The sequence below is a fragment of the Pristiophorus japonicus genome, chromosome 21, assembly GCF_044704955.1.
Source record: "Pristiophorus japonicus isolate sPriJap1 chromosome 21, sPriJap1.hap1, whole genome shotgun sequence".
Lineage (NCBI taxonomy): Eukaryota > Metazoa > Chordata > Chondrichthyes > Pristiophoridae > Pristiophorus > Pristiophorus japonicus.
Window position 1 is genome coordinate 62,300,486 of NC_091997.1, and position 18,493 is coordinate 62,318,978.

General features: G+C 44.9%; 1 protein-coding gene across 7 annotated transcripts in view; it reads left to right on the plus strand.

Annotated features, from left to right (window-relative positions):
- tjp1a (tight junction protein 1a) overlaps window positions 1-18,493 on the plus strand; it is a 154,726-nt gene that overhangs the window by 108,786 nt on the left and 27,447 nt on the right. For 5 of the 7 annotated variants that reach the window (XM_070864865.1, XM_070864866.1, XM_070864869.1 and 2 more), the window contains exons 12-20: window positions 270-378; window positions 649-868; window positions 1,386-1,570; window positions 2,917-3,012; window positions 7,547-7,629; window positions 7,730-7,940; window positions 11,050-11,150; window positions 11,977-12,318; window positions 16,126-16,395. In XM_070864865.1, coding sequence (XP_070720966.1) covers window positions 270-378; window positions 649-868; window positions 1,386-1,570; window positions 2,917-3,012; window positions 7,547-7,629; window positions 7,730-7,940; window positions 11,050-11,150; window positions 11,977-12,318; window positions 16,126-16,395 — 1,617 coding nt within the window. The remainder of the gene's footprint in view (window positions 1-269; window positions 379-648; window positions 869-1,385; window positions 1,571-2,916; window positions 3,013-7,546; window positions 7,630-7,729; window positions 7,941-11,049; window positions 11,151-11,976; window positions 12,319-16,125; window positions 16,396-18,493) is intronic. The other 2 variants (XM_070864870.1, XM_070864871.1) reach the window with 1 other exon arrangement.

Here is an 18,493-nt window from a genome sequence, read left to right on the forward strand (position 1 = left end):
ACCTTTCAAGGAGCTGTTACTCAGAATAGGAAATTAATTTAAATTGGTATATATCATGACTCCTTTGAAAATGTAGTACTCTTAGTGAACCTTTCAAATTCCATTTCCAGACATTGAGAGACCCGGCCTGGGGCTGTCATGCTATGCATTTTTTATGTATCCACAAATGGTTTAAAATGGGCAGCCGGCATCCCTGATGCATGGCGAAGTGAGGGGAACGGAAGAAGCTCAGCATGTGCTATCATTCAACTCTCGGTCTCCCACCACAGGTAAATAACGTGGATTTTGCAAATATCATCCGTGAGGAGGCAGTCCTGTTTCTGCTCGACCTTCCAAAAGGAGAAGAGGTCACTATCCTGGCACAGCAGAAAAAAGATGGTGAGCTGCTTCACTCTGGTTGCTAGTGAAAGGCTTGATGTGGATGTCTTAAAATTGTTCGTTATCCATAGAAAATGTGACCAGTTGTTGAAAAGATCCTGTAGATACTTAATTACTTAATGCATAAAGGCTTTAATTTTGAAAAAAAATCCTGGTTAACAGGCTCAAGGGTTGAATGGCCTACTCCTGTTGCTATTATTACTAACTTTGTCTACGTTTTATGTGCAGTCTTGTCTTTTAAGTTCATGGTAAAATCTTTGCTTGTTATAGTCTATCGGCGTATTGTGGAATCCGATGTGGGAGATTCCTTCTACATCCGGACTCACTTTGACTATGAAAAGGAATCGCCCTATGGCTTGAGTTTTAACCGAGGTGAGGTATTCCGGGTGGTGGATACACTCTATAATGGGAAGCTGGGCTCCTGGCTCGCCATTCGAATCGGCAAAAACCACAAGGAGGTGGAAAGAGGCATCATTCCAAACAGAAACAGGTGCGTGACCAGAACTTTCACCCAATAGCACTTTACTTTCACTTATATGATCTTTTGTCTACTGTAGAACTTAGGAAATTGGCACTGAAAACTACAACGTTGTAACACTTGCAAAGCAAGGAATAGGAGCCACGCCCTCCCATCCTGCACCGGAACTATACTGAAATGAAACCACAGCCCTCGGGAGTTGCTTTCGAACAGTGTATGCTATGTATCTGTCGCGCAGCATTTTGAACGTTGGAAGATTTATTTAGAAAATCTCAATTGCAGGCTAGAAAAAATATTCTGTTACCAATAAGAAGCAGGAGTCGGCTATTACGCTCTTTGAGCCTGCTCCACCATTCAGTAAGATCATGACTGATATATCTCAACTCCACCTTCCCGCACTGTTCCTATATCCCTTGATTCCCTTAGTGCTCAAAAAATGTTCACTGCAGCGTCAAATCGCAGCTCAGTTCCATGACCTGGTCACTGTCTAAATTGATGGAATATGTCTTTCATGTGTTGCGCTAACTAGAGCTGAGCAGTTGTCCAGTGTGCAGTACACACTCCCAAAGACCGCTGGTGGGGATCGTGCTGACTTTTGGCGATTTCGTGGACTTCGTAGCTCGAAGAGAAATCTGCGGAAAAGCAGAGAAGATCTTTCAGCTCAGCCGGTTCACACCAAGTTTCCAGCTTATGAGAGAGTCGTTCTTCGTGAAGGTAAAGAGGAAGAGGGTTGTGATCTTTTAAAGTGGGTCTTTATCTTCACTCTGAGAGGTTCTCTGTCCACCTCGTCCTCCATCACTCGCTCAGTGGAAGTATATGGGAACAGTTCCTCCTTTGTCAGAATTCCCTTCTGGAAAGGACAGTGTTTAACTGGTTGTGGGGTTGCCTTGGCCCACAGTAGGTGCAGTATAATACATTTCAACGTTTGTAATGATTTAGAAACCAGTGCTGTGTATAGTGGTGTGAGTGACACTTCTAACAGCACCATGAGACCTGAGCTAATGGTTCTATTACACACGATCCTATGAGCAATGATGCTTTGTAGTATTGGATCGAGTGATTTATTTACATAGCACAGCTTGGCGTATAACACAGGGTGCAGGTTGCTGGGACTGGTATCTGTTGTTTGGGGCCTTTTTTTTTTAATAAGATTAGCTTTGGACTGGAGGAGTTGACCTCTAAGTTATAAACTTTCCGTGTGGCAAGTGTATTGCCACTTACATCATGAAGGAGTGGAGTCCACATTTCATTTGGCATCTCGGGCACCCTTTAGAACTACACTCTTGTTGAGAGGAAATATGTTTCACAGTATATCTACTTGGCCTTGCTCACAGTTAGATGGAGAAGATGGCCTATGTTTTAGCTATGATACAACCAGGGGAGCTGTACGATGCCTGTGACCCAGACAGTGTGTGAGGAGCTGTACGATGCTTGTGACCCAGACTGTGTGTGGGGAGTTGTACCCTACCTGTGACCCAGACTGTGTGTGGGGAGTTGTACCCTGCCTGTGACCCAGACTCTGTGAGGAACTGTACGATGCCTGTTACAGTCGGGGACAGTAGGTCGAGATATCGCAGTTGGATTAAGAATGACTGGCATTCCTGTTACAGCATTACCCATTGCTTTCAGTAGATTGGGCTGTGACTATTACCAACTCGAGCATTTAATCTACATAAACTGCTGACAAAAAATGACTTTTTGTGAATGCGTGTAAAGGCCTCCCAATTCTGGAATTTCTGCCGTGCACCATTTTGTGCCAAAATAGATCCTGACATGATTAAAACCTCTGATGTATTTTTGGTCAACTGCCCATGTTCCTCTGTTATATATGCATCTATCCTGTAATATCAGTGATTGATCCCATATTTCCTCCCTCAGGCTAACTGGGTAAGCTGACAGACCAGTTGTATTCATACCTCATCTTTTGTATGCTGGATGTGGCCCACCGCTTGAATTGTCTAAACTAGTCAGAAGTGGTGTTGAAAAGATTAACTGTGGGTGATTTTTAATGTATGCTTACAGAGAACTGTATTTGACTATTTTGGGTTGTCTTTTTGAAGCTGGTTTCCTGAGGCCGGTGGTTATCTTTGGGCCTCTAGCTGATATTGCTCGAGAGAAGCTTGCACGGGAAGAGGCAGATTCGTATGAAATTGCAAGTAAGGTTTCTCTTTTTCTCCTTCACCTATGTTTCTAGGTAATGATTAGAGCTGGGGAGCAATTCTGTGGGTGTTGGCAATCCTCTATCCCTCACTAAAACGACCATAGTGCATGTGAGCGTGGGCACTGAATGTCATTGTTCGGGCCATCACAGCTGAGCAGGGCCATTGTCACTGAGCGGGAAACCAACGCGTCGTTCTCTGCCAATGTGTCAGCTGCCAGGAGCAGACTGTTGGGAAGGTGCCTTGGTTCTCCTTGCTGCCTCTTCAAAATATGCAACTAAGATTAGGATCTTGCCTGTCGTAACTAATTGTAATGCAGAGTAGATTGTCCTTAAGTTACATTTAGGTGAAACTCAACAGCACAGTATTTTATAGCTCAGTAGAGCAATATTGAAGTGAAGTGAACTCTGAGACTCTCTGCAACATAGTTCAGACTTAAACTTTCGGTGGTTTATCTTTAGGTTCCTAGCATCCCTTTCCCCAAAGTTATCCAAACCTGCACTAAACTACCCATGGCTGCTTTCCAAATGTTTTTTTATTCATTCACTGGTAGGGCCAGCATTTATTGCCCATCCCTAATTGCCCTTAATTGAGTGGCTTGCTAGGCCATTTTCAGAGGGCTTTTAAGAGTCACCCACTTTGCTGTGGTTTTGGAGTCACACATCGGCCAGACGGGGTAAGGACGGCAGACTTCCTTCCCTAAAGGACGTTGGTGAACCAGATGGGTTTTTACAACAATCCGGTAATTACATGGTCTTCAGTTACTGGAGTGAGGGACTTCAGTTACGCGGATAGACTGGAGAAGCTGGACTGGTTCTCCTTGGAGCAGAGAGGAGTAAGAGGAGATTTGATCGAGGTGTTCAAAATCATGAGGGGTCTGGACAGAGTAGTTAGACACAGACTGCTCCCATTGGCAGAAGGGCTGAGAACCAGAGGACACAGATTTAAGGTGATTGGCAGAGGAACTAAAAGCAGCATAAGAAAACACTTTTACGCAGCGAGTGGTCAGGTTCTGGAATGCACGGCCTGAAAGGGTGGTGGAGGCAGACTCGATCACTGCTTTCGAAAGGGAGTCGGATAAATACCTGAAGGAAAAAACTTGCAGGGCTACAAGGAAAGGCAGGGGAGTGCTCTTGCAGATAGCTGGCACGGGTTCGACGGGCCGAATGGTCACCACCTGTGCTGTAACCGTTCTATCGTCACCTTCTGTGCTGTAACCGTTCTATGATCACCTTCTGTGCTGTAACCGTTCTATGATCACCTTCTGTGCTGTAACCGTTCTATGATCACCTTCTGTGCTGTAACTGTTCTATCGTCACCTTCTGTGCTGTAACCGTTCTATGATCACCTTCTGTGCTGTAACCATTCTATCGTCACCTTCTGTGCTGTAACCATTCTATCGTCACCTTCTGTGCTGTAACCGTTCTATCGTCACCTTCTGTGCTGTAACCGTTCTATCGTCACCTTCTGTGCTGTAACCATTCTATGATCACCTTCTGTGCTGTAACCGTTCTATGGTCACCTTCTGTGCTGTAACCGTTCTATGATCACCTTCTGTGCTGTAACCATTCTATGATCACCTTCTGTGCTGTAACCGTTGTATGATCACCTTCTGTGCTGTAACCGTTCTATGGTCACCTTCTGTGCTGTAACCGTTCTATGATCACCTTCTGTGCTGTAACCGTTCTATGATCACCTTCTGTGCTGTAACCGTTCTATGATCACCTTCTGTGCTGTAACCGTTCTATGATCACCTTCTGTGCTGTAACCATTCTATCGTCACCTTCTGTGCTGCAACCGTTCTATGATCACCTTCTGTGCTGTAACCGTTCTATCGTCACCTTCTGTGCTGTAACCGTTCTATGATCACCTTCTGTGCTGTAACCGTTCTATGATCACCTTCTGTGCTGTAACCATTCTATCGTCACCTTCTGTGCTGTAACCGTTCTATGATCACCTTCTGTGCTGTAACCGTTCTATCGTCACCTTCTGTGCTGTAACCGTTCTATGATCACCTTCTGTGCTGTAACCGTTCTATGATCACCTTCTGTGCTGTAACCGTTCTATGATCACCTTCTGTGCTGTAACCGTTCTATCGTCACCTTCTGTGCTGTAACCGTTCTATCGTCACCTTCTGTGCTGTAACCATTCTATGATCACCTTCTGTGCTGTAACCATTCTATGATCACCTTCTGTGCTGTAACCGTTCTATGATCACCTTCTGTGCTGTAACCGTTCTATGATCACCTTCTGTGCTGTAACCATTCTATGATCACCTTCTGTGCTGTAACCATTCTATGATCACCTTCTGTGCTGTAACCGTTCTATGATCACCTTCTGTGCTGTAACCATTCTATGATCACCTTCTGTGCTGTAACCATTCTATGATCACCTTCTGTGCTGTAACCATTCTATGATCACCTTCTGTGCTGTAACCGTTCTATGATCACCTTCTGTGCTGCAACCGTTCTATGATCACCTTCTGTGCTGTAACCGTTCTATCGTCACCTTCTGTGCTGTAACCGTTCTATGATCACCTTCTGTGCTGCAACCGTTCTATGATCACCTTCTGTGCTGTAACCGTTCTATGATCACCTTCTGTGCTGTAACCGTTCTATCGTCACCTTCTGTGCTGTAACCGTTCTATGATCACCTTCTGTGCTGTAACCATTCTATGATCACCTTCTGTGCTGTAACCGTTCTATGATCACCTTCTGTGCTGTAACCATTCTATGATCACCTTCTGTGCTGTAACCGTTCTATGATCACCTTCTGTGCTGTAACCGTTCTATGATCACCTTCTGTGCTGTAACTGTTCTATCGTCACCTTCTGTGCTGTAACTGTTCTATCGTCACCTTCTGTGCTGTAACCGTTCTATGATCACCTTCTGTGCTGTAACCGTTCTATGATCACCTTCTGTGCTGTAACTGTTCTATCGTCACCTTCTGTGCTGTAACTGTTCTATCGTCACCTTCTGTGCTGTAACCATTCTATCGTCACCTTCTGTGTTGTAACCGTTCTATGATCACCTTCTGTGCTGTAACCGTTCTATGGTCACCTTCTGTGCTGTAACCGTTCTATGATCACCTTCTGTGCTGTAACCGTTCTATGATCACCTTCTGTGCTGTAACCGTTCTATGATCACCTTCTGTGCTGTAACCATTCTATGATCACCTTCTGTGCTGTAACCGTTCTATCGTCACCTTCTGTGCTGTAACCGTTCTATCGTCACCTTCTGTGCTGTAACCATTCTATGATCACCTTCTGTGCTGTAACCGTTCTATGATCACCTTCTGTGCTGTAACCGTTCTATCGTCACCTTCTGTGCTGTAACCGTTCTATGATCACCTTCTGTGCTGTAACCGTTCTATCGTCACCTTCTGTGCTGTAACCGTTCTATGATCACCTTCTGTGCTGTAACCGTTCTATGATCACCTTCTGTGCTGTAACCGTTCTATGATCACCTTCTGTGCTGTAACCATTCTATGATCACCTTCTGTGCTGTAACCGTTCTATGATCACCTTCTGTGCTGTAACCGTTCTATCGTCACCTTCTGTGCTGTAACCGTTCTATGATCACCTTCTGTGCTGTAACCGTTCTATCGTCACCTTCTGTGCTGTAACCGTTCTATGATCACCTTCTGTGCTGTAACCATTCTATGATCACCTTCTGTGCTGTAACCGTTCTATGATCACCTTCTGTGCTGTAACCGTTCTATGATCACCTTCTGTGCTGTAACCGTTCTATCGTCACCTTCTGTGCTGTAACCGTTCTATGATCACCTTCTGTGCTGTAACCGTTCTATCGTCACCTTCTGTGCTGTAACCGTTCTATGATCACCTTCTGTGCTGTAACCGTTCTATCGTCACCTTCTGTGCTGTAACCATTCTATGATCACCTTCTGTGCTGTAACCGTTCTATGATCACCTTCTGTGCTGTAACCGTTCTATGATCACCTTCTGTGCTGTAACCGTTCTATGGTCACCTGTGCTGTAACCGTTCTATGGTCACCACTGATGCTAGCTTTCTAGTCCAGATTTATTAACTGAATATAAGTTCCCCAGCTGCGGTGGTGGGATTTGAACGCGTGTCTCCCGATCAGGCCTCTGGATTACTCGTCCAGTAACATAACCACTATGCTACCATACCCTGTATGTGAATTGATCGAAATGTTAATTTGCACTTATTCAATTTCAAATTGAGTGGAAGGTACTTTGGAACTAATCTCTAGTTACTAATCTCCAGTTACAGCAGACCTTGTCACCTCTCGTACCGCATCCTAATGCAACCCAGATCTGGAATGGTGCAGCCAGTTCCCTTGTAGAACCCATACTCATATTTCACCGACACAGAATTTGATGTTACTGTATTTGGAGATAATAGTTAATTGTATCAATGTTCTATTAAACAAATAAATCATACTGTAAGTAGTAAAGTGGAGTTGAATGAAGTAGAAATGAGACTAAAGTTTAACTTTGCCTCTTTGGCTTTTAATGTTTTTCCATTTAAATGGCTTTCTTCTTTGGCAGGGAGTGAGCCCAGAGATGCTGGCACTGATCAGCGCAGTTCCGGTATTATTCGACTACATACAATCAAACAAGTCATCGACAGAGTAAGGTTACTTTGTGTCTCTGTGAATGAACAGCTTTTGATTGAGAGTCTGAAGTGGATTTTATATTCCGAAATGCCTTTCTGCCTTTGTGTTATGTTAGGATAAGCACGCGGTGTTGGACATTACTCCAAATGCAGTGGACCGCTTGAATTACGCACAGTGGTACCCAATCGTACTTTTCCTAAACCCTGATTCCAAACAAGGTGTTAAGACCATGCGACAAAGACTCTGTCCCGAGTCCCGAAAGAGTGCCAGGAAGTTGTTTGAGCGTGCCTTGAAACTGCGCAAGAACAATCATCACCTCTTCACATGTGAGTAAAAGCATACCAATCGTGGAGTACACCTCACCTGTACTCGTCAATGTGCAGCAAGTACTGCTGAATTTTTGAGTAACTCAGGTTTTTATAACATTTCTAAATTATACCAGGGCATTTGGACTACCTTTTACATATAATGTTAAATATTATAAAAGCTCTTGCATTTGCATAGCATCTTTCACAATCTCAGGACATCCCAAAGTGCTTCACAGCCAATGCAATACTTCTAAGGTGTAGTCACTTATACAACAACACTTTTAAATCGAGGCGTTGCTTAACCAGAGACCAAGGTAGGTCAGTGAGCACAGGGGTGCTGAGTGAGCGCGACTGGGTGCGAGTTAGGACACGGGGCACAGGGGGTGATGGGTGAGTGGGACTCGGTGCAAGTTAGGACATGGGGCAGTGAGCACAGGGGCGATGGGTGAGTGGGACTTGGTGCGAGTTAGGACATGGGGCAGTGAGCACAGGGGCGATGGGTGAGCGGGACTGGGTGCGAGTTAGGACACGGGTCAGTGAGCACAGGGGGTGATGGGTGAGCGGGACTGGGTGCGAGTTAGGACAGGGGGTGATGGGTGAGCGGGACTGGGTGCGAGTTAGGACACGGGGCACAGGGGTTGATGGGTGAGTGGGACTCGGTGCGAGTTAGGACACGGGGCAGCACAGGGGGTGATGGGTGAGCGGGACTCGGTGCGAGTTAGGACACGGGGCAGCACGGGTTGATGGGTGAGCGGGACTGGGTGCGAGTTAGGACACGGATCAGTGAGCACGGGGTGATGGGTGAGCGGGACTTGGTGCGAGTTAGGACACTGGGCACCGGGGGTGATGGGTGAGCGGGACTGGGTGCGAGTTAGGACACGGGTCAGTGAGCACGGGGGTTATGGGTGAGCGGGACTGGGTGCGAGTTAGGACCCGGGGCACAGGGGTTGATGGGTGAGTGGGACTGGGTGCGAGTTAGGACATGGGGCAGTGAGCACAGGGGGTGATGAGTGAGCAGGATTGGGTGCGAGTTAGGACACAGGGCAGTGAGCACAGGGGGTGATTGGGACTGGGTGCGAGTTAGGACATGGGGCATGGGGTGATGGGTGAGCAGGACTCGGTGCGAGTTCGGACACGGGTCAGTGAGCACGGGTTGATGGGTGAGTGGGAATCGGTGCGAGTTAGGACAGGGGGCGATGGGTGAGCGGGACTGGGTGCGAGTTAGGACATGGGCAGCAGAGCTTTGAATGAACTCAAGTTTCTGGAGGCTGCAAGGTGGGAAGCCAGGCAGGAGAGCATTGGAAGAGTCGAGGTCTAAAGGTAACAAAGGCATGGATGAGATATTGAGCAGATGATGAGCTGAGGCAGGGACTGAGACAGGCGATGTTAGAGGTGGAAGTGGTGGTCTTTATGATAGAGATGGTATGGGGTCGGAAACTCATCTCGGTCACACAGGACACCATGGTTCAGCCTCCTACAGTGGCCAGGGAGTCGCTGGCTCGGAAACTGAGTGTGGCTAAAGACATTGGGCCTGAAGTTCTGGTCGGAGGCTTCCTTCGGCTGAACGCCGCCAATCCAAGAATTTTTTAACGGGAGTACCTGGTGGTCCCGGAAGCACTTGAGATTCCGGTGGAAGGCCTTCTCTTCCTGCGCCCCGGCCTCGAGGTTCGCACTAAGAAGCTGGAGTCACGTGTGACTGGACAACCAATCAGGCTACGGTATTCTCATTGATTGCGATCGGAACTCCGTATCTCCGAGTTCTTATTGCTATCAATGAGGAAAAAAAACACATTCAACACCACATAAAATAAAAAAAAACACCTCGCATATTTAAAATAAATTGAAATTAAAGTTAATTCAATTTTTAAAAAATATATATATTTTAGGGGGGTAGTTTAAGTGTTTTAATAGAGTTTAAAATAAACTTACCTTAGTGGACAGGGTTTTTAACATAAAAATGTATATTTAAATGTTATTTTTATGTTTTAAAACTCTTACACTGGTTAAAAGAGGCTATGCACCTGCTTTTACCAGGCGTCAGAGTTTTAAGGACATTTGCTGGGCAGGAGTTGAGCAAATAGCCCAATCTCGCCCGGGCGAATGTCCTGGCTGCAGGGATGCATTCCATCTGTCAAGTCAAAACTTGACCGATTGGAAAAGCCGTTTTTTGGTGCTTGCGCATTGCGTGTCGAAAACCGGTCTTTGTGGGGCCTCGCGGGATCCGTACATATTCCGTAGACCCCGCGAGGCTGGAATTTTAGCCCCTACGGTTTGGGTCTTCCCAATATTTAATTGGAGGAAATTTCTGCTCATCCAATACTGGATGGCGGACAAGTAGTGTGACAAATAGAGGCAATAGAAGGTCGAGGGGGGTGGTGGTGAGGTAGAGCTGGGTGTCGTCGGTATATATGTGGAAACAAATGTGCTTTTGGATGATGTTGCTGAGGGGCAGCATGTCGATGAGAAATAGGAGTGGGCCAAGGATAGATGGAGTCAAAGTGTCTCGGGGAAAGCAAACCCTGATCAAATGAAGAGAGACCATGCTTGTAATGCATCCTTGCAGCATCTCCCCACATGAAGCAGATCTTTATCACTGCTCTTTGATGTGGAGTATGGTTGCTGTATTTTTGTTCCAGATTGGATTGAAAGTTCCAGCATGAAGCTGCTTGGACCCCAGAATAAATGAGCTGCTGTTGTTTTGTTTAGTTCAGGCCGTTGCATTGTGTCGATCTCGGGGGCGTCAGGAGCCCAGGAGTGCAAAAGTTGGAGCTCAATAAAAAGTTAACCAATAGCCTGTTGTTTAAATTTAAGCATTATGTTGCTGTTTTCATTTATTTTTGCTTCTGTCTAACTTTGTGGTACAATAAGTTTGGTTAGTAGTTTAGCCTTAGTTATGCGATCTTTCAGTGGCGTTTTCTGCTGTTTTGGGAAGATCTGAAGGACAACCCCAACAGAAGAGGGAGTTCATTGTTCACCTTGATGCAACACCATCCCAAATTTCTTGCACATAAGTTCAAGTTTCAGTGTGTAGGAAGTGCCTTTGGGATCTGGCTTTTGCATTGTGCACGAATAAAGGGTTTAGGAAGAAGCCCAAATTGTGACGGTTTTCATCATTTTTCTTTTACAGCTAACATTAATTTGAATTCAATGAACGAAGGCTGGTATGGGGCACTGAAAGAATCTGTTCAGCAGCAACAGAACCAGTTAGTTTGGGTATCAGAGGGAAAGGTACGACGGAAATTTATTCTAACTTGAGTCAAACTGCAAAGAGCGTTTTTCTTTTTTAATATGTATTTTTTCTCCTCCTCCCCACTGCACGATGCCCTGAGCAAGCAGGTACAGCTTCTTCTCATACCTGTGCCTATACTAACCGCTGACAGGGCAGTCTGAGCTGTGTGGCTTGCCTCTCCCTGATTATAGCAAACATCTAGCATTCTTCCTACGTATTCCTCATCAGCACTATAACATGAAATTGTGCCAACCCACCTCTCCTCTGGAGAAACGTGCAGGGGTGTTTTTGTTGTTTGAAACCTGTGAGCTTATGAACTCTATGAAGCATTCCTGAAAGCGAAAGTAGCCGCAATAGACCTGTTAATGTTTATCATTTAGAAAGAAAGTTGAAGACTAAGTGGATACTGAGCCATACAAGTAAGGTGTTAGGTTTGAACATTGTGCTGAGTGGGAGTGTTACGACTGTCTCCCTAGTCCATGGTGGGGAATAAATCAGCCAGGATTCCCACTCCTGATCACTGCTGAGTGTTCCTTCTGGGAAAGTACACATTTATGGAATCAGGCTTGTGAAGAATGGCCACTTGAACATTGCACTTGAAGGTTGTTACTACTTCCCCCTCTCCACAATCTCAGCAAAGTCACCACATTCAAGAGAAGCAGTTAAGGGGAGGAAGGTCAGAGGAATTGATTTAGTTAAAAAAATCCTTCTCATTCCTAATGATCTAGTTGGCTAATGAGTTTTAGTAAAACATTTTGTTTAACTGGTGTGATGTTTGTGTAATTGCGTGATGGTCTGCTCAGGTTTGGCGTGTTCCTCCTGTAGGCTGATGGTACAGCAGAGGACGACCTTGACTTGCATGATGATCGTTTGTCGTACCTCTCGGCTCCAGGCAGTGAGTACTCCATGTACAGCACAGACAGTAGACACACTTCAGACTACGATGACACAGACACAGAAGGGGGTGCTTACACTGACCAAGAATTGGATGAGACTCTCAATGATGATATTGGTCCGACAGAATCTGCCATAACTAGGTCCTCTGAGCCTGTAAGAGAAGATTCGTCAATGATGCATCCTGAGTCCATGGTCCAGACATTCCCTTCCTATCCAGTACAGGTGCAACGAGTGGACTCTCCTGTCTATAAGCCTTTAATTAATCAACCGGTGAGTTCAGTCTGTGAGCAAAGCAATTGGATTTTCAGTTCATTAAATGTCTATTCGAGCTATAATATACTGTGTTATAGCCAGAGTTAATTATGGTAGTACTACTTTATTTGGAAGGTCAACAACTTCATTTATATAGCACCTTTCGAATAGAAAACCATCCCAGGGTGCTTCAGAGGTGTAAGGGGAAAATGATCACTATTTGGTACACAATTTCAAAACCTGCAAGTATAGTGAACAGTGAGGAGGATAGTGATAGACTTCAGGAGGACATCGACAGGCTGGTGGAATGGTCGGACATGTGGCAGATGAAATTTAAAGCTGAAAAGTGATATATTTTGGGAGGAAGAACAAGGAGAGGCAATATAAGCTAAAGGAGGTGCATGAACAGAGACCTGGGAAAGATTGCAAAGTGCTGCAGTACAGCGGGACCTGGGGGTATTTGTGCATGAAACACAAAAGGATAGTATGCAGGTACAGCAAGTGATCAGGAAGGCCAATGGTATCTTGGCTTTTATTGCTTTGGAGTATAAAAGCAGGGAAGTCTTGCTACAGCTATACAGGGTATTGGTGAGGCCACACCTGGAATACTGCGTGCAGTTTTGGTTTCCATATTTACGAAAGGATATACTTGCTTTGGAGGCAGTTCAGATGAGGGGGTTGACTTATGAGGAAAGGTTGAGTAGGTTGGGCCTCTACTCATTGGAATTCAGAAGAATGAGAGGTGATCTTATCGAAACGTACAAGATTATGAGGGGGCTTGACAAGGTGGATGCAGAGAGGATGTTTCCGCTGATGGGGGAGAATAGAACTAGAGGGCATGATCTTAGGATAAGGGACCGCCCATTTAAAACTGAGATAAGGAGAAATTTTTTCTCTGAGGGTTGTAAATCTGGAATTCACTGCTTCAGAGAGCTGTGGAAACTGGGACATTGAATAAATTTAAGACAGAAATAGACAGTTTCTTAAACGATAAGGGGATAAGGGGTTATGGAGAGAGGGTGGGGAAGTGGAGCTGAGTCCATGATCAGATCAGCCATGATCTTATTGAATGGCGGAACAGGCTCGAGGGGCCGTATGGCCTACTCCTGTTCCTATTTCTGATCTTATGTATATGTGCGCAACTTATTAAAGGTGACAGGGCAGTTTGAGAAAGCAGTTAAAAAACCATGTTGGAGCTTGGGCTTCTTAACTAGAGGCAGAGGGTACAAAAGCAAGGAAGCTATGCTGAACCTGTATAAAACACTGGCCCAGCCTCAACTGGAGTATTGTGTCCAATTCTGGGAACCGCACTTTCAGAAGGATGTGAAGGCCTTGGAGAGGATGCAGAAAAGATTTACGAGAATGGTTCCAGGGATGAGGGACTTCAGTTACATGGATAGACTGGAGAAGCTGGGGTTGTTCTCCTTCGAGCTGAGAAGGTTGAGGGGAAATTTGATTGAGGTGTTCAAAATCATGAGGGGTTGAGACAGAGTAGATAGAGAGAAACTGTTCCCATTGGTGGAAGGGTCAAGAGCCAGAGGACACAGATTTAAGGTGATTGGTAGAAGAACCAAAGGTGACATGAGGAAAACTTCTTTATGCAGTGAGTGGTTAGAATCTGGAATGGACGGCCTGAGAGGGTGGTGGAGGCAGATTCAATTGTGACTTTCAAAAGAGAATTAGATAAGTACCTGAACGAAAAAAAATTGCATGGCTACAGGCAAAGGGCAGGGGAGTGGGACTACCTGAGGTGCCCTTGCAGAGAACCGGCACAGGCTCGATGGGCTGAATGGCCTCCTTCAGTGCTGTCAGCATTCTGATTCTAAGCCAAAGGAGGAGATATTAGGAGAGGGTGACCAAAAGCTTGATCAGAGACGTGGGCGTGAGGAAGCTGGAGAGGATTTAGGAAGGGAATTCCAGAGCATGGAGTGAAGGTGGCAATGCACAAGAGTCTCGATTCAGAGGCTGGGGGAGTGGGGGAGGTTACAGAGATGGGATCTAAACACAAGGATACATTTGTGATAGGGGCCTGGGAGCCAATGTAGGTCAGCGAGGACAGGAGTGATCAGCTCGTGAGTTGGTGCAGGAGAGTAGATGGGCAGCAGAATTTGTGATGAGCGGATGAGGCAGCTGAATGGATGGCCTCCGACTTGCAACAAAGTAGTCCGTTGGCTTCTCGCAGTTCGAGCTGAGGGCAGAGAAGAAGGGTTTAAAGAGACCATTGGTCGTGGAGAAAAGTAGCTGAGTATCTTTGTAAGCAGGATGGTTATAGCAGGGGGCGGTTTTAGCAGATACTATCTATTGTCCATCCAGATCTGCTGACAGATGGTCAATCCAATTGTGCACTAAATATGCTCGTCTGCACCCCTTAGGCTTGAGGGAGCGGAGAACATGTCAGGGAAAACACAGGATTGTGTCCTGGAGTTGATGTGTGTTAGCTGGAATCGCTCTTCCATTTAACAAATACAAACTACTTATTTTTCAGTCCGAAATATCAGCAGTTATGTGAGCATTGCTTGATTGATTAGATGTAGTCCTTACTACTAGGGGGATCAAGGGGTATGGCAAGAAAGCAGGAATGGGGTACTGAAGTTGCATGTTCAGCCATGAACTCATTGAATGGCGGTGCAGGCTAGAAGGGCTGAATGGCCTACTCCTGCACCTATTTTCTATGTTTCTATGAAGGTTATTCTGTAAGTCTTTAACAGGCCAGTTCATTGAGATTTTAATCAGGAAAATCTTATTGATTTAATAATTTTCTGCGTAAAATGAAGAAACCATACAAAGTATTTAACCCGGTACAGACAGCCATTCGATATAAAAGACCATTATACTTCTGAATATAAAATTACACAACACACTGTACCCATCAATTGTTCTGTCACAAAGCATTGTTGTTGAGCCTGTCCTAGTTGGCATGGTAGAGTACTGTGCACACATGGCATCATTAAATGAGGTTCTGACATGGGAGTGACTTACCCTTTGTGCTGCTCTAAATAAGGAATGGGCTTTCCACCAGCAAGCCACCTTGCGTCAATGTGGAGGTAACAGGCTCCTAGCTCAGCAAAGGCTGTGGGTGTAGAGATGTATAATATCCAGCAGCAGATTAAGGCTCTCTAGCAGTTGTGATTGGTGCAAACAGTCTGATTGTCAGAGAACTGGCAGCATTCTAGATATGAATCTACAAATGTGCCAGTGAGTGCAGGTTAGCTGTTCCTGTTAACTAAGTGACAAAAAGCCAGTACTGGTATTTCTGCTCAACAATAACGCAGCCGGAGACTGGCAGTGCAGTGCACAAGTCACTCTCCAGAGATTGGCCCAATTTTACAAATCTGTCTGAAAGCCTTAAAATCCCCCTCATTAAGCCATGAGTGTATGTGTGTCTTAACTTGAACCTGGGCTAGCAGACCCCATGCACCTGTCTGAATTTATCATTTCCCACAACAGGTATCCTCAAACTGAAGAGGGTGAATTTATTTTTTCCAGTGGGTGTCTCAATATTAGTTCTGCTAATCATTAATGTGTAATTTTTGAACTCAATTATAATACTGTTAAATTAATTTGTACATTTACAACGAAGTTAGTTAATAAATTATTGGATGATGCAAATTTGTGAAATCGTGATTATGAATTTTACACCGTATGGGATTAATTTCTATTTATTTTTTGAAGCATTTTCTGTTTAAACCAACATGACTGTTGTATTGTGAATTATTTGTTAAGAATACTGCTATAATAAGTCAACTTCTCTTAGTTTGCCAAGGATGCACCTTGTAGACAACATAAATTGTTAAACTATTTCATTTTATCTTGGACATTTCACAGAAAGCAGAGATTCCTCCTGCAGTCCCCAATTCATCCCAGAATCTTGAATCAATTTCTGTGGTGACCGAGCCCTCTCCAGTCAATACCACAGTAGATCTAACCAATGTAAGACTGGAGGATATCGCCCCTCCTCCCCACAGCAGTCCTGAACCCCAGATCGACCCCTACAACAAACCCAGCCCTGAGCCTCCTCGGGTCATTCGTTCTGTCAGTCCTGAGAGGCTGAGAGATCCAGAACCGACAGCAGCTCGAACCGCAGAACCAACAAAGGTACCACTTGCTGCACAAACCTTGGCATGCCTTCTGTACAGCGCTTCTGCTCGCAAATGCTCAACCACTTGCTCTGCTTTTATAGCCAATCACATTGCTGAAGTTAGAGGCCAGACCAAATATGTGTATTAAGCAAAATAACAACTGCCAGCTTTAATGGTGGAGAGGGGATAGAGGAGTTTGTGGTGCCTAAACTCCCTCAATAGATGTTACTGGCCTGCTTTGTAAATACTGTGCATGAAAATATTTACTGACTATTATAAGGCAACTGTATTAACATTTTATATTTAATCAGAAAATTCCCATTCTTTCTAACAGCAAAGTACTATCAAACACATTCAATTTTATAAACTAATCATCAAACAAATTGATGTAATTGAGAATGAAAACCAGTTTCCATTGCATTGAGAAATGTGAAGAGATTGTTAATGCTAATCGAGTTGGTTTGGCCTATTCCTTGAACTTTTTGCTTTGCTTTAAGACCTTTCTGCAATTCCTCGTTTGCTCCTCTTGCATGATTCTCCATGCTGGCCTGGCCTCTGTACCTTTCGTGGACTGCAAGTAGCATTGCTGTGGCATGATTGATGGGGATTCTGGTGCCACTACAAACATCAGCATGTTTGCAGATATTTCTTTCTCACAACTTAACTCGCACAGATCCATTTGTGTGGATATTTGTGTGTCCTGTTAAATCTGACTATTGAAGAAGATGGATTTGAATTCGCAGAGCACTGAGAGTTTAGCAATACTCTGTAATTGTGTTCAAATATAACCCCTCTATTGATCAGTTGAGTCGAGTTTTTGCATCTGTTAAGATAAAGCCATAGATACTCTGTTGTGAAAAAAATTCATCGCGTACTACAACAGTTACATTTGTAATCTGGTTTTGTTCATGGCAACACAACTTTGATTAAAAAGGACTTTTTAAAAAAAAACATTGCACAAATACACCTCCTGGCAGCTGTACTCGCTGATTAAATTATCCCAATGCATGCTCTGTGAGTCTGTATATAAAATTTTCTCAAGTTTTTGCTCTGTAGTTTTGAGATTGTGGTAGCTGAAACTTCTCTCTCTCTCTCTCTCTCTCTCGAGGAATGTCTGGCAGGCAAAGTGCCTCTGTATGTAGCAGGCATTGCCACAGAACTGTATCCTTTTAACCAATCATTTTATCTGCATTAGCAAGCTCCCGAATTTAAAATCAATGCCAGGCCCTTCCGATGCATGTTTTTTATTGATTCATGGAATGAAGGCGTCTCTGGCAAGGGCAGCATTTATTGCCTATCCCTAATTGCCCTCGAAGATGGTAGTGAGCTGCCGCCTTGAACCGTATGCGTGTGGTGAAGGTGTTCCCACAGTGCTGTTAGGGAGGGAGTTCCTGGATTGCGACGATGAAGGAACGGCGATATATTTCCAAGTCAGGATGGTGTGTGATTGAGAACTGGTTGTCAGACAGGAAGCAAAGAGTAAGAGTAAATGGGTACTTTTCAGAATGGCAGGCAGTGACTAGTGGGGTACCGCAAGGTTCTGTGCTGGGGCCCCAGCTGTTTACATTGTACATTAATGATTTAGACGAGGGGATTAAATGTAGTATCTCCAAATTTGCGGATGACACTAAGTTGGGTGGCAGTGTGAGCTGCGAGGAGGATGCTATGAGGCTGCAGAGTGACTTGGATAGGTTAGGTGAGTGGGCAAATGCATGGCAGATGAAGTATACGGTGGATAAATGTGAGGTTATCCACTTTGGTGGTAAAAACAGAGAGACAGACTATTATCTGAATGATTAGGAAAAGGGGAGGTGCAACGAGACCTGGGTGTCATGGTACATCAGTCATTGAAAAAGTGGTAAAAACAGAGAGACAGACTATTATCTGAATGATTAGGAAAAGGGGAGGTGCAACGAGACCTGGGTGTCATGGTACATCAGTCATTGAAGGTTGGCATGCAGGTACAGCAGGCGGTTAAGAAAGCAAATGGCATGTTGGCCTTCATAGCGAGGGGATTTGAGTACAGGGGCAGGGAGGTGTTGCTACAGTTGTACAGGGCCTTGGTGAGGCCACACCTGGAGTATTGTGTACAGTTTTGGTCTCCTAACTTGAGG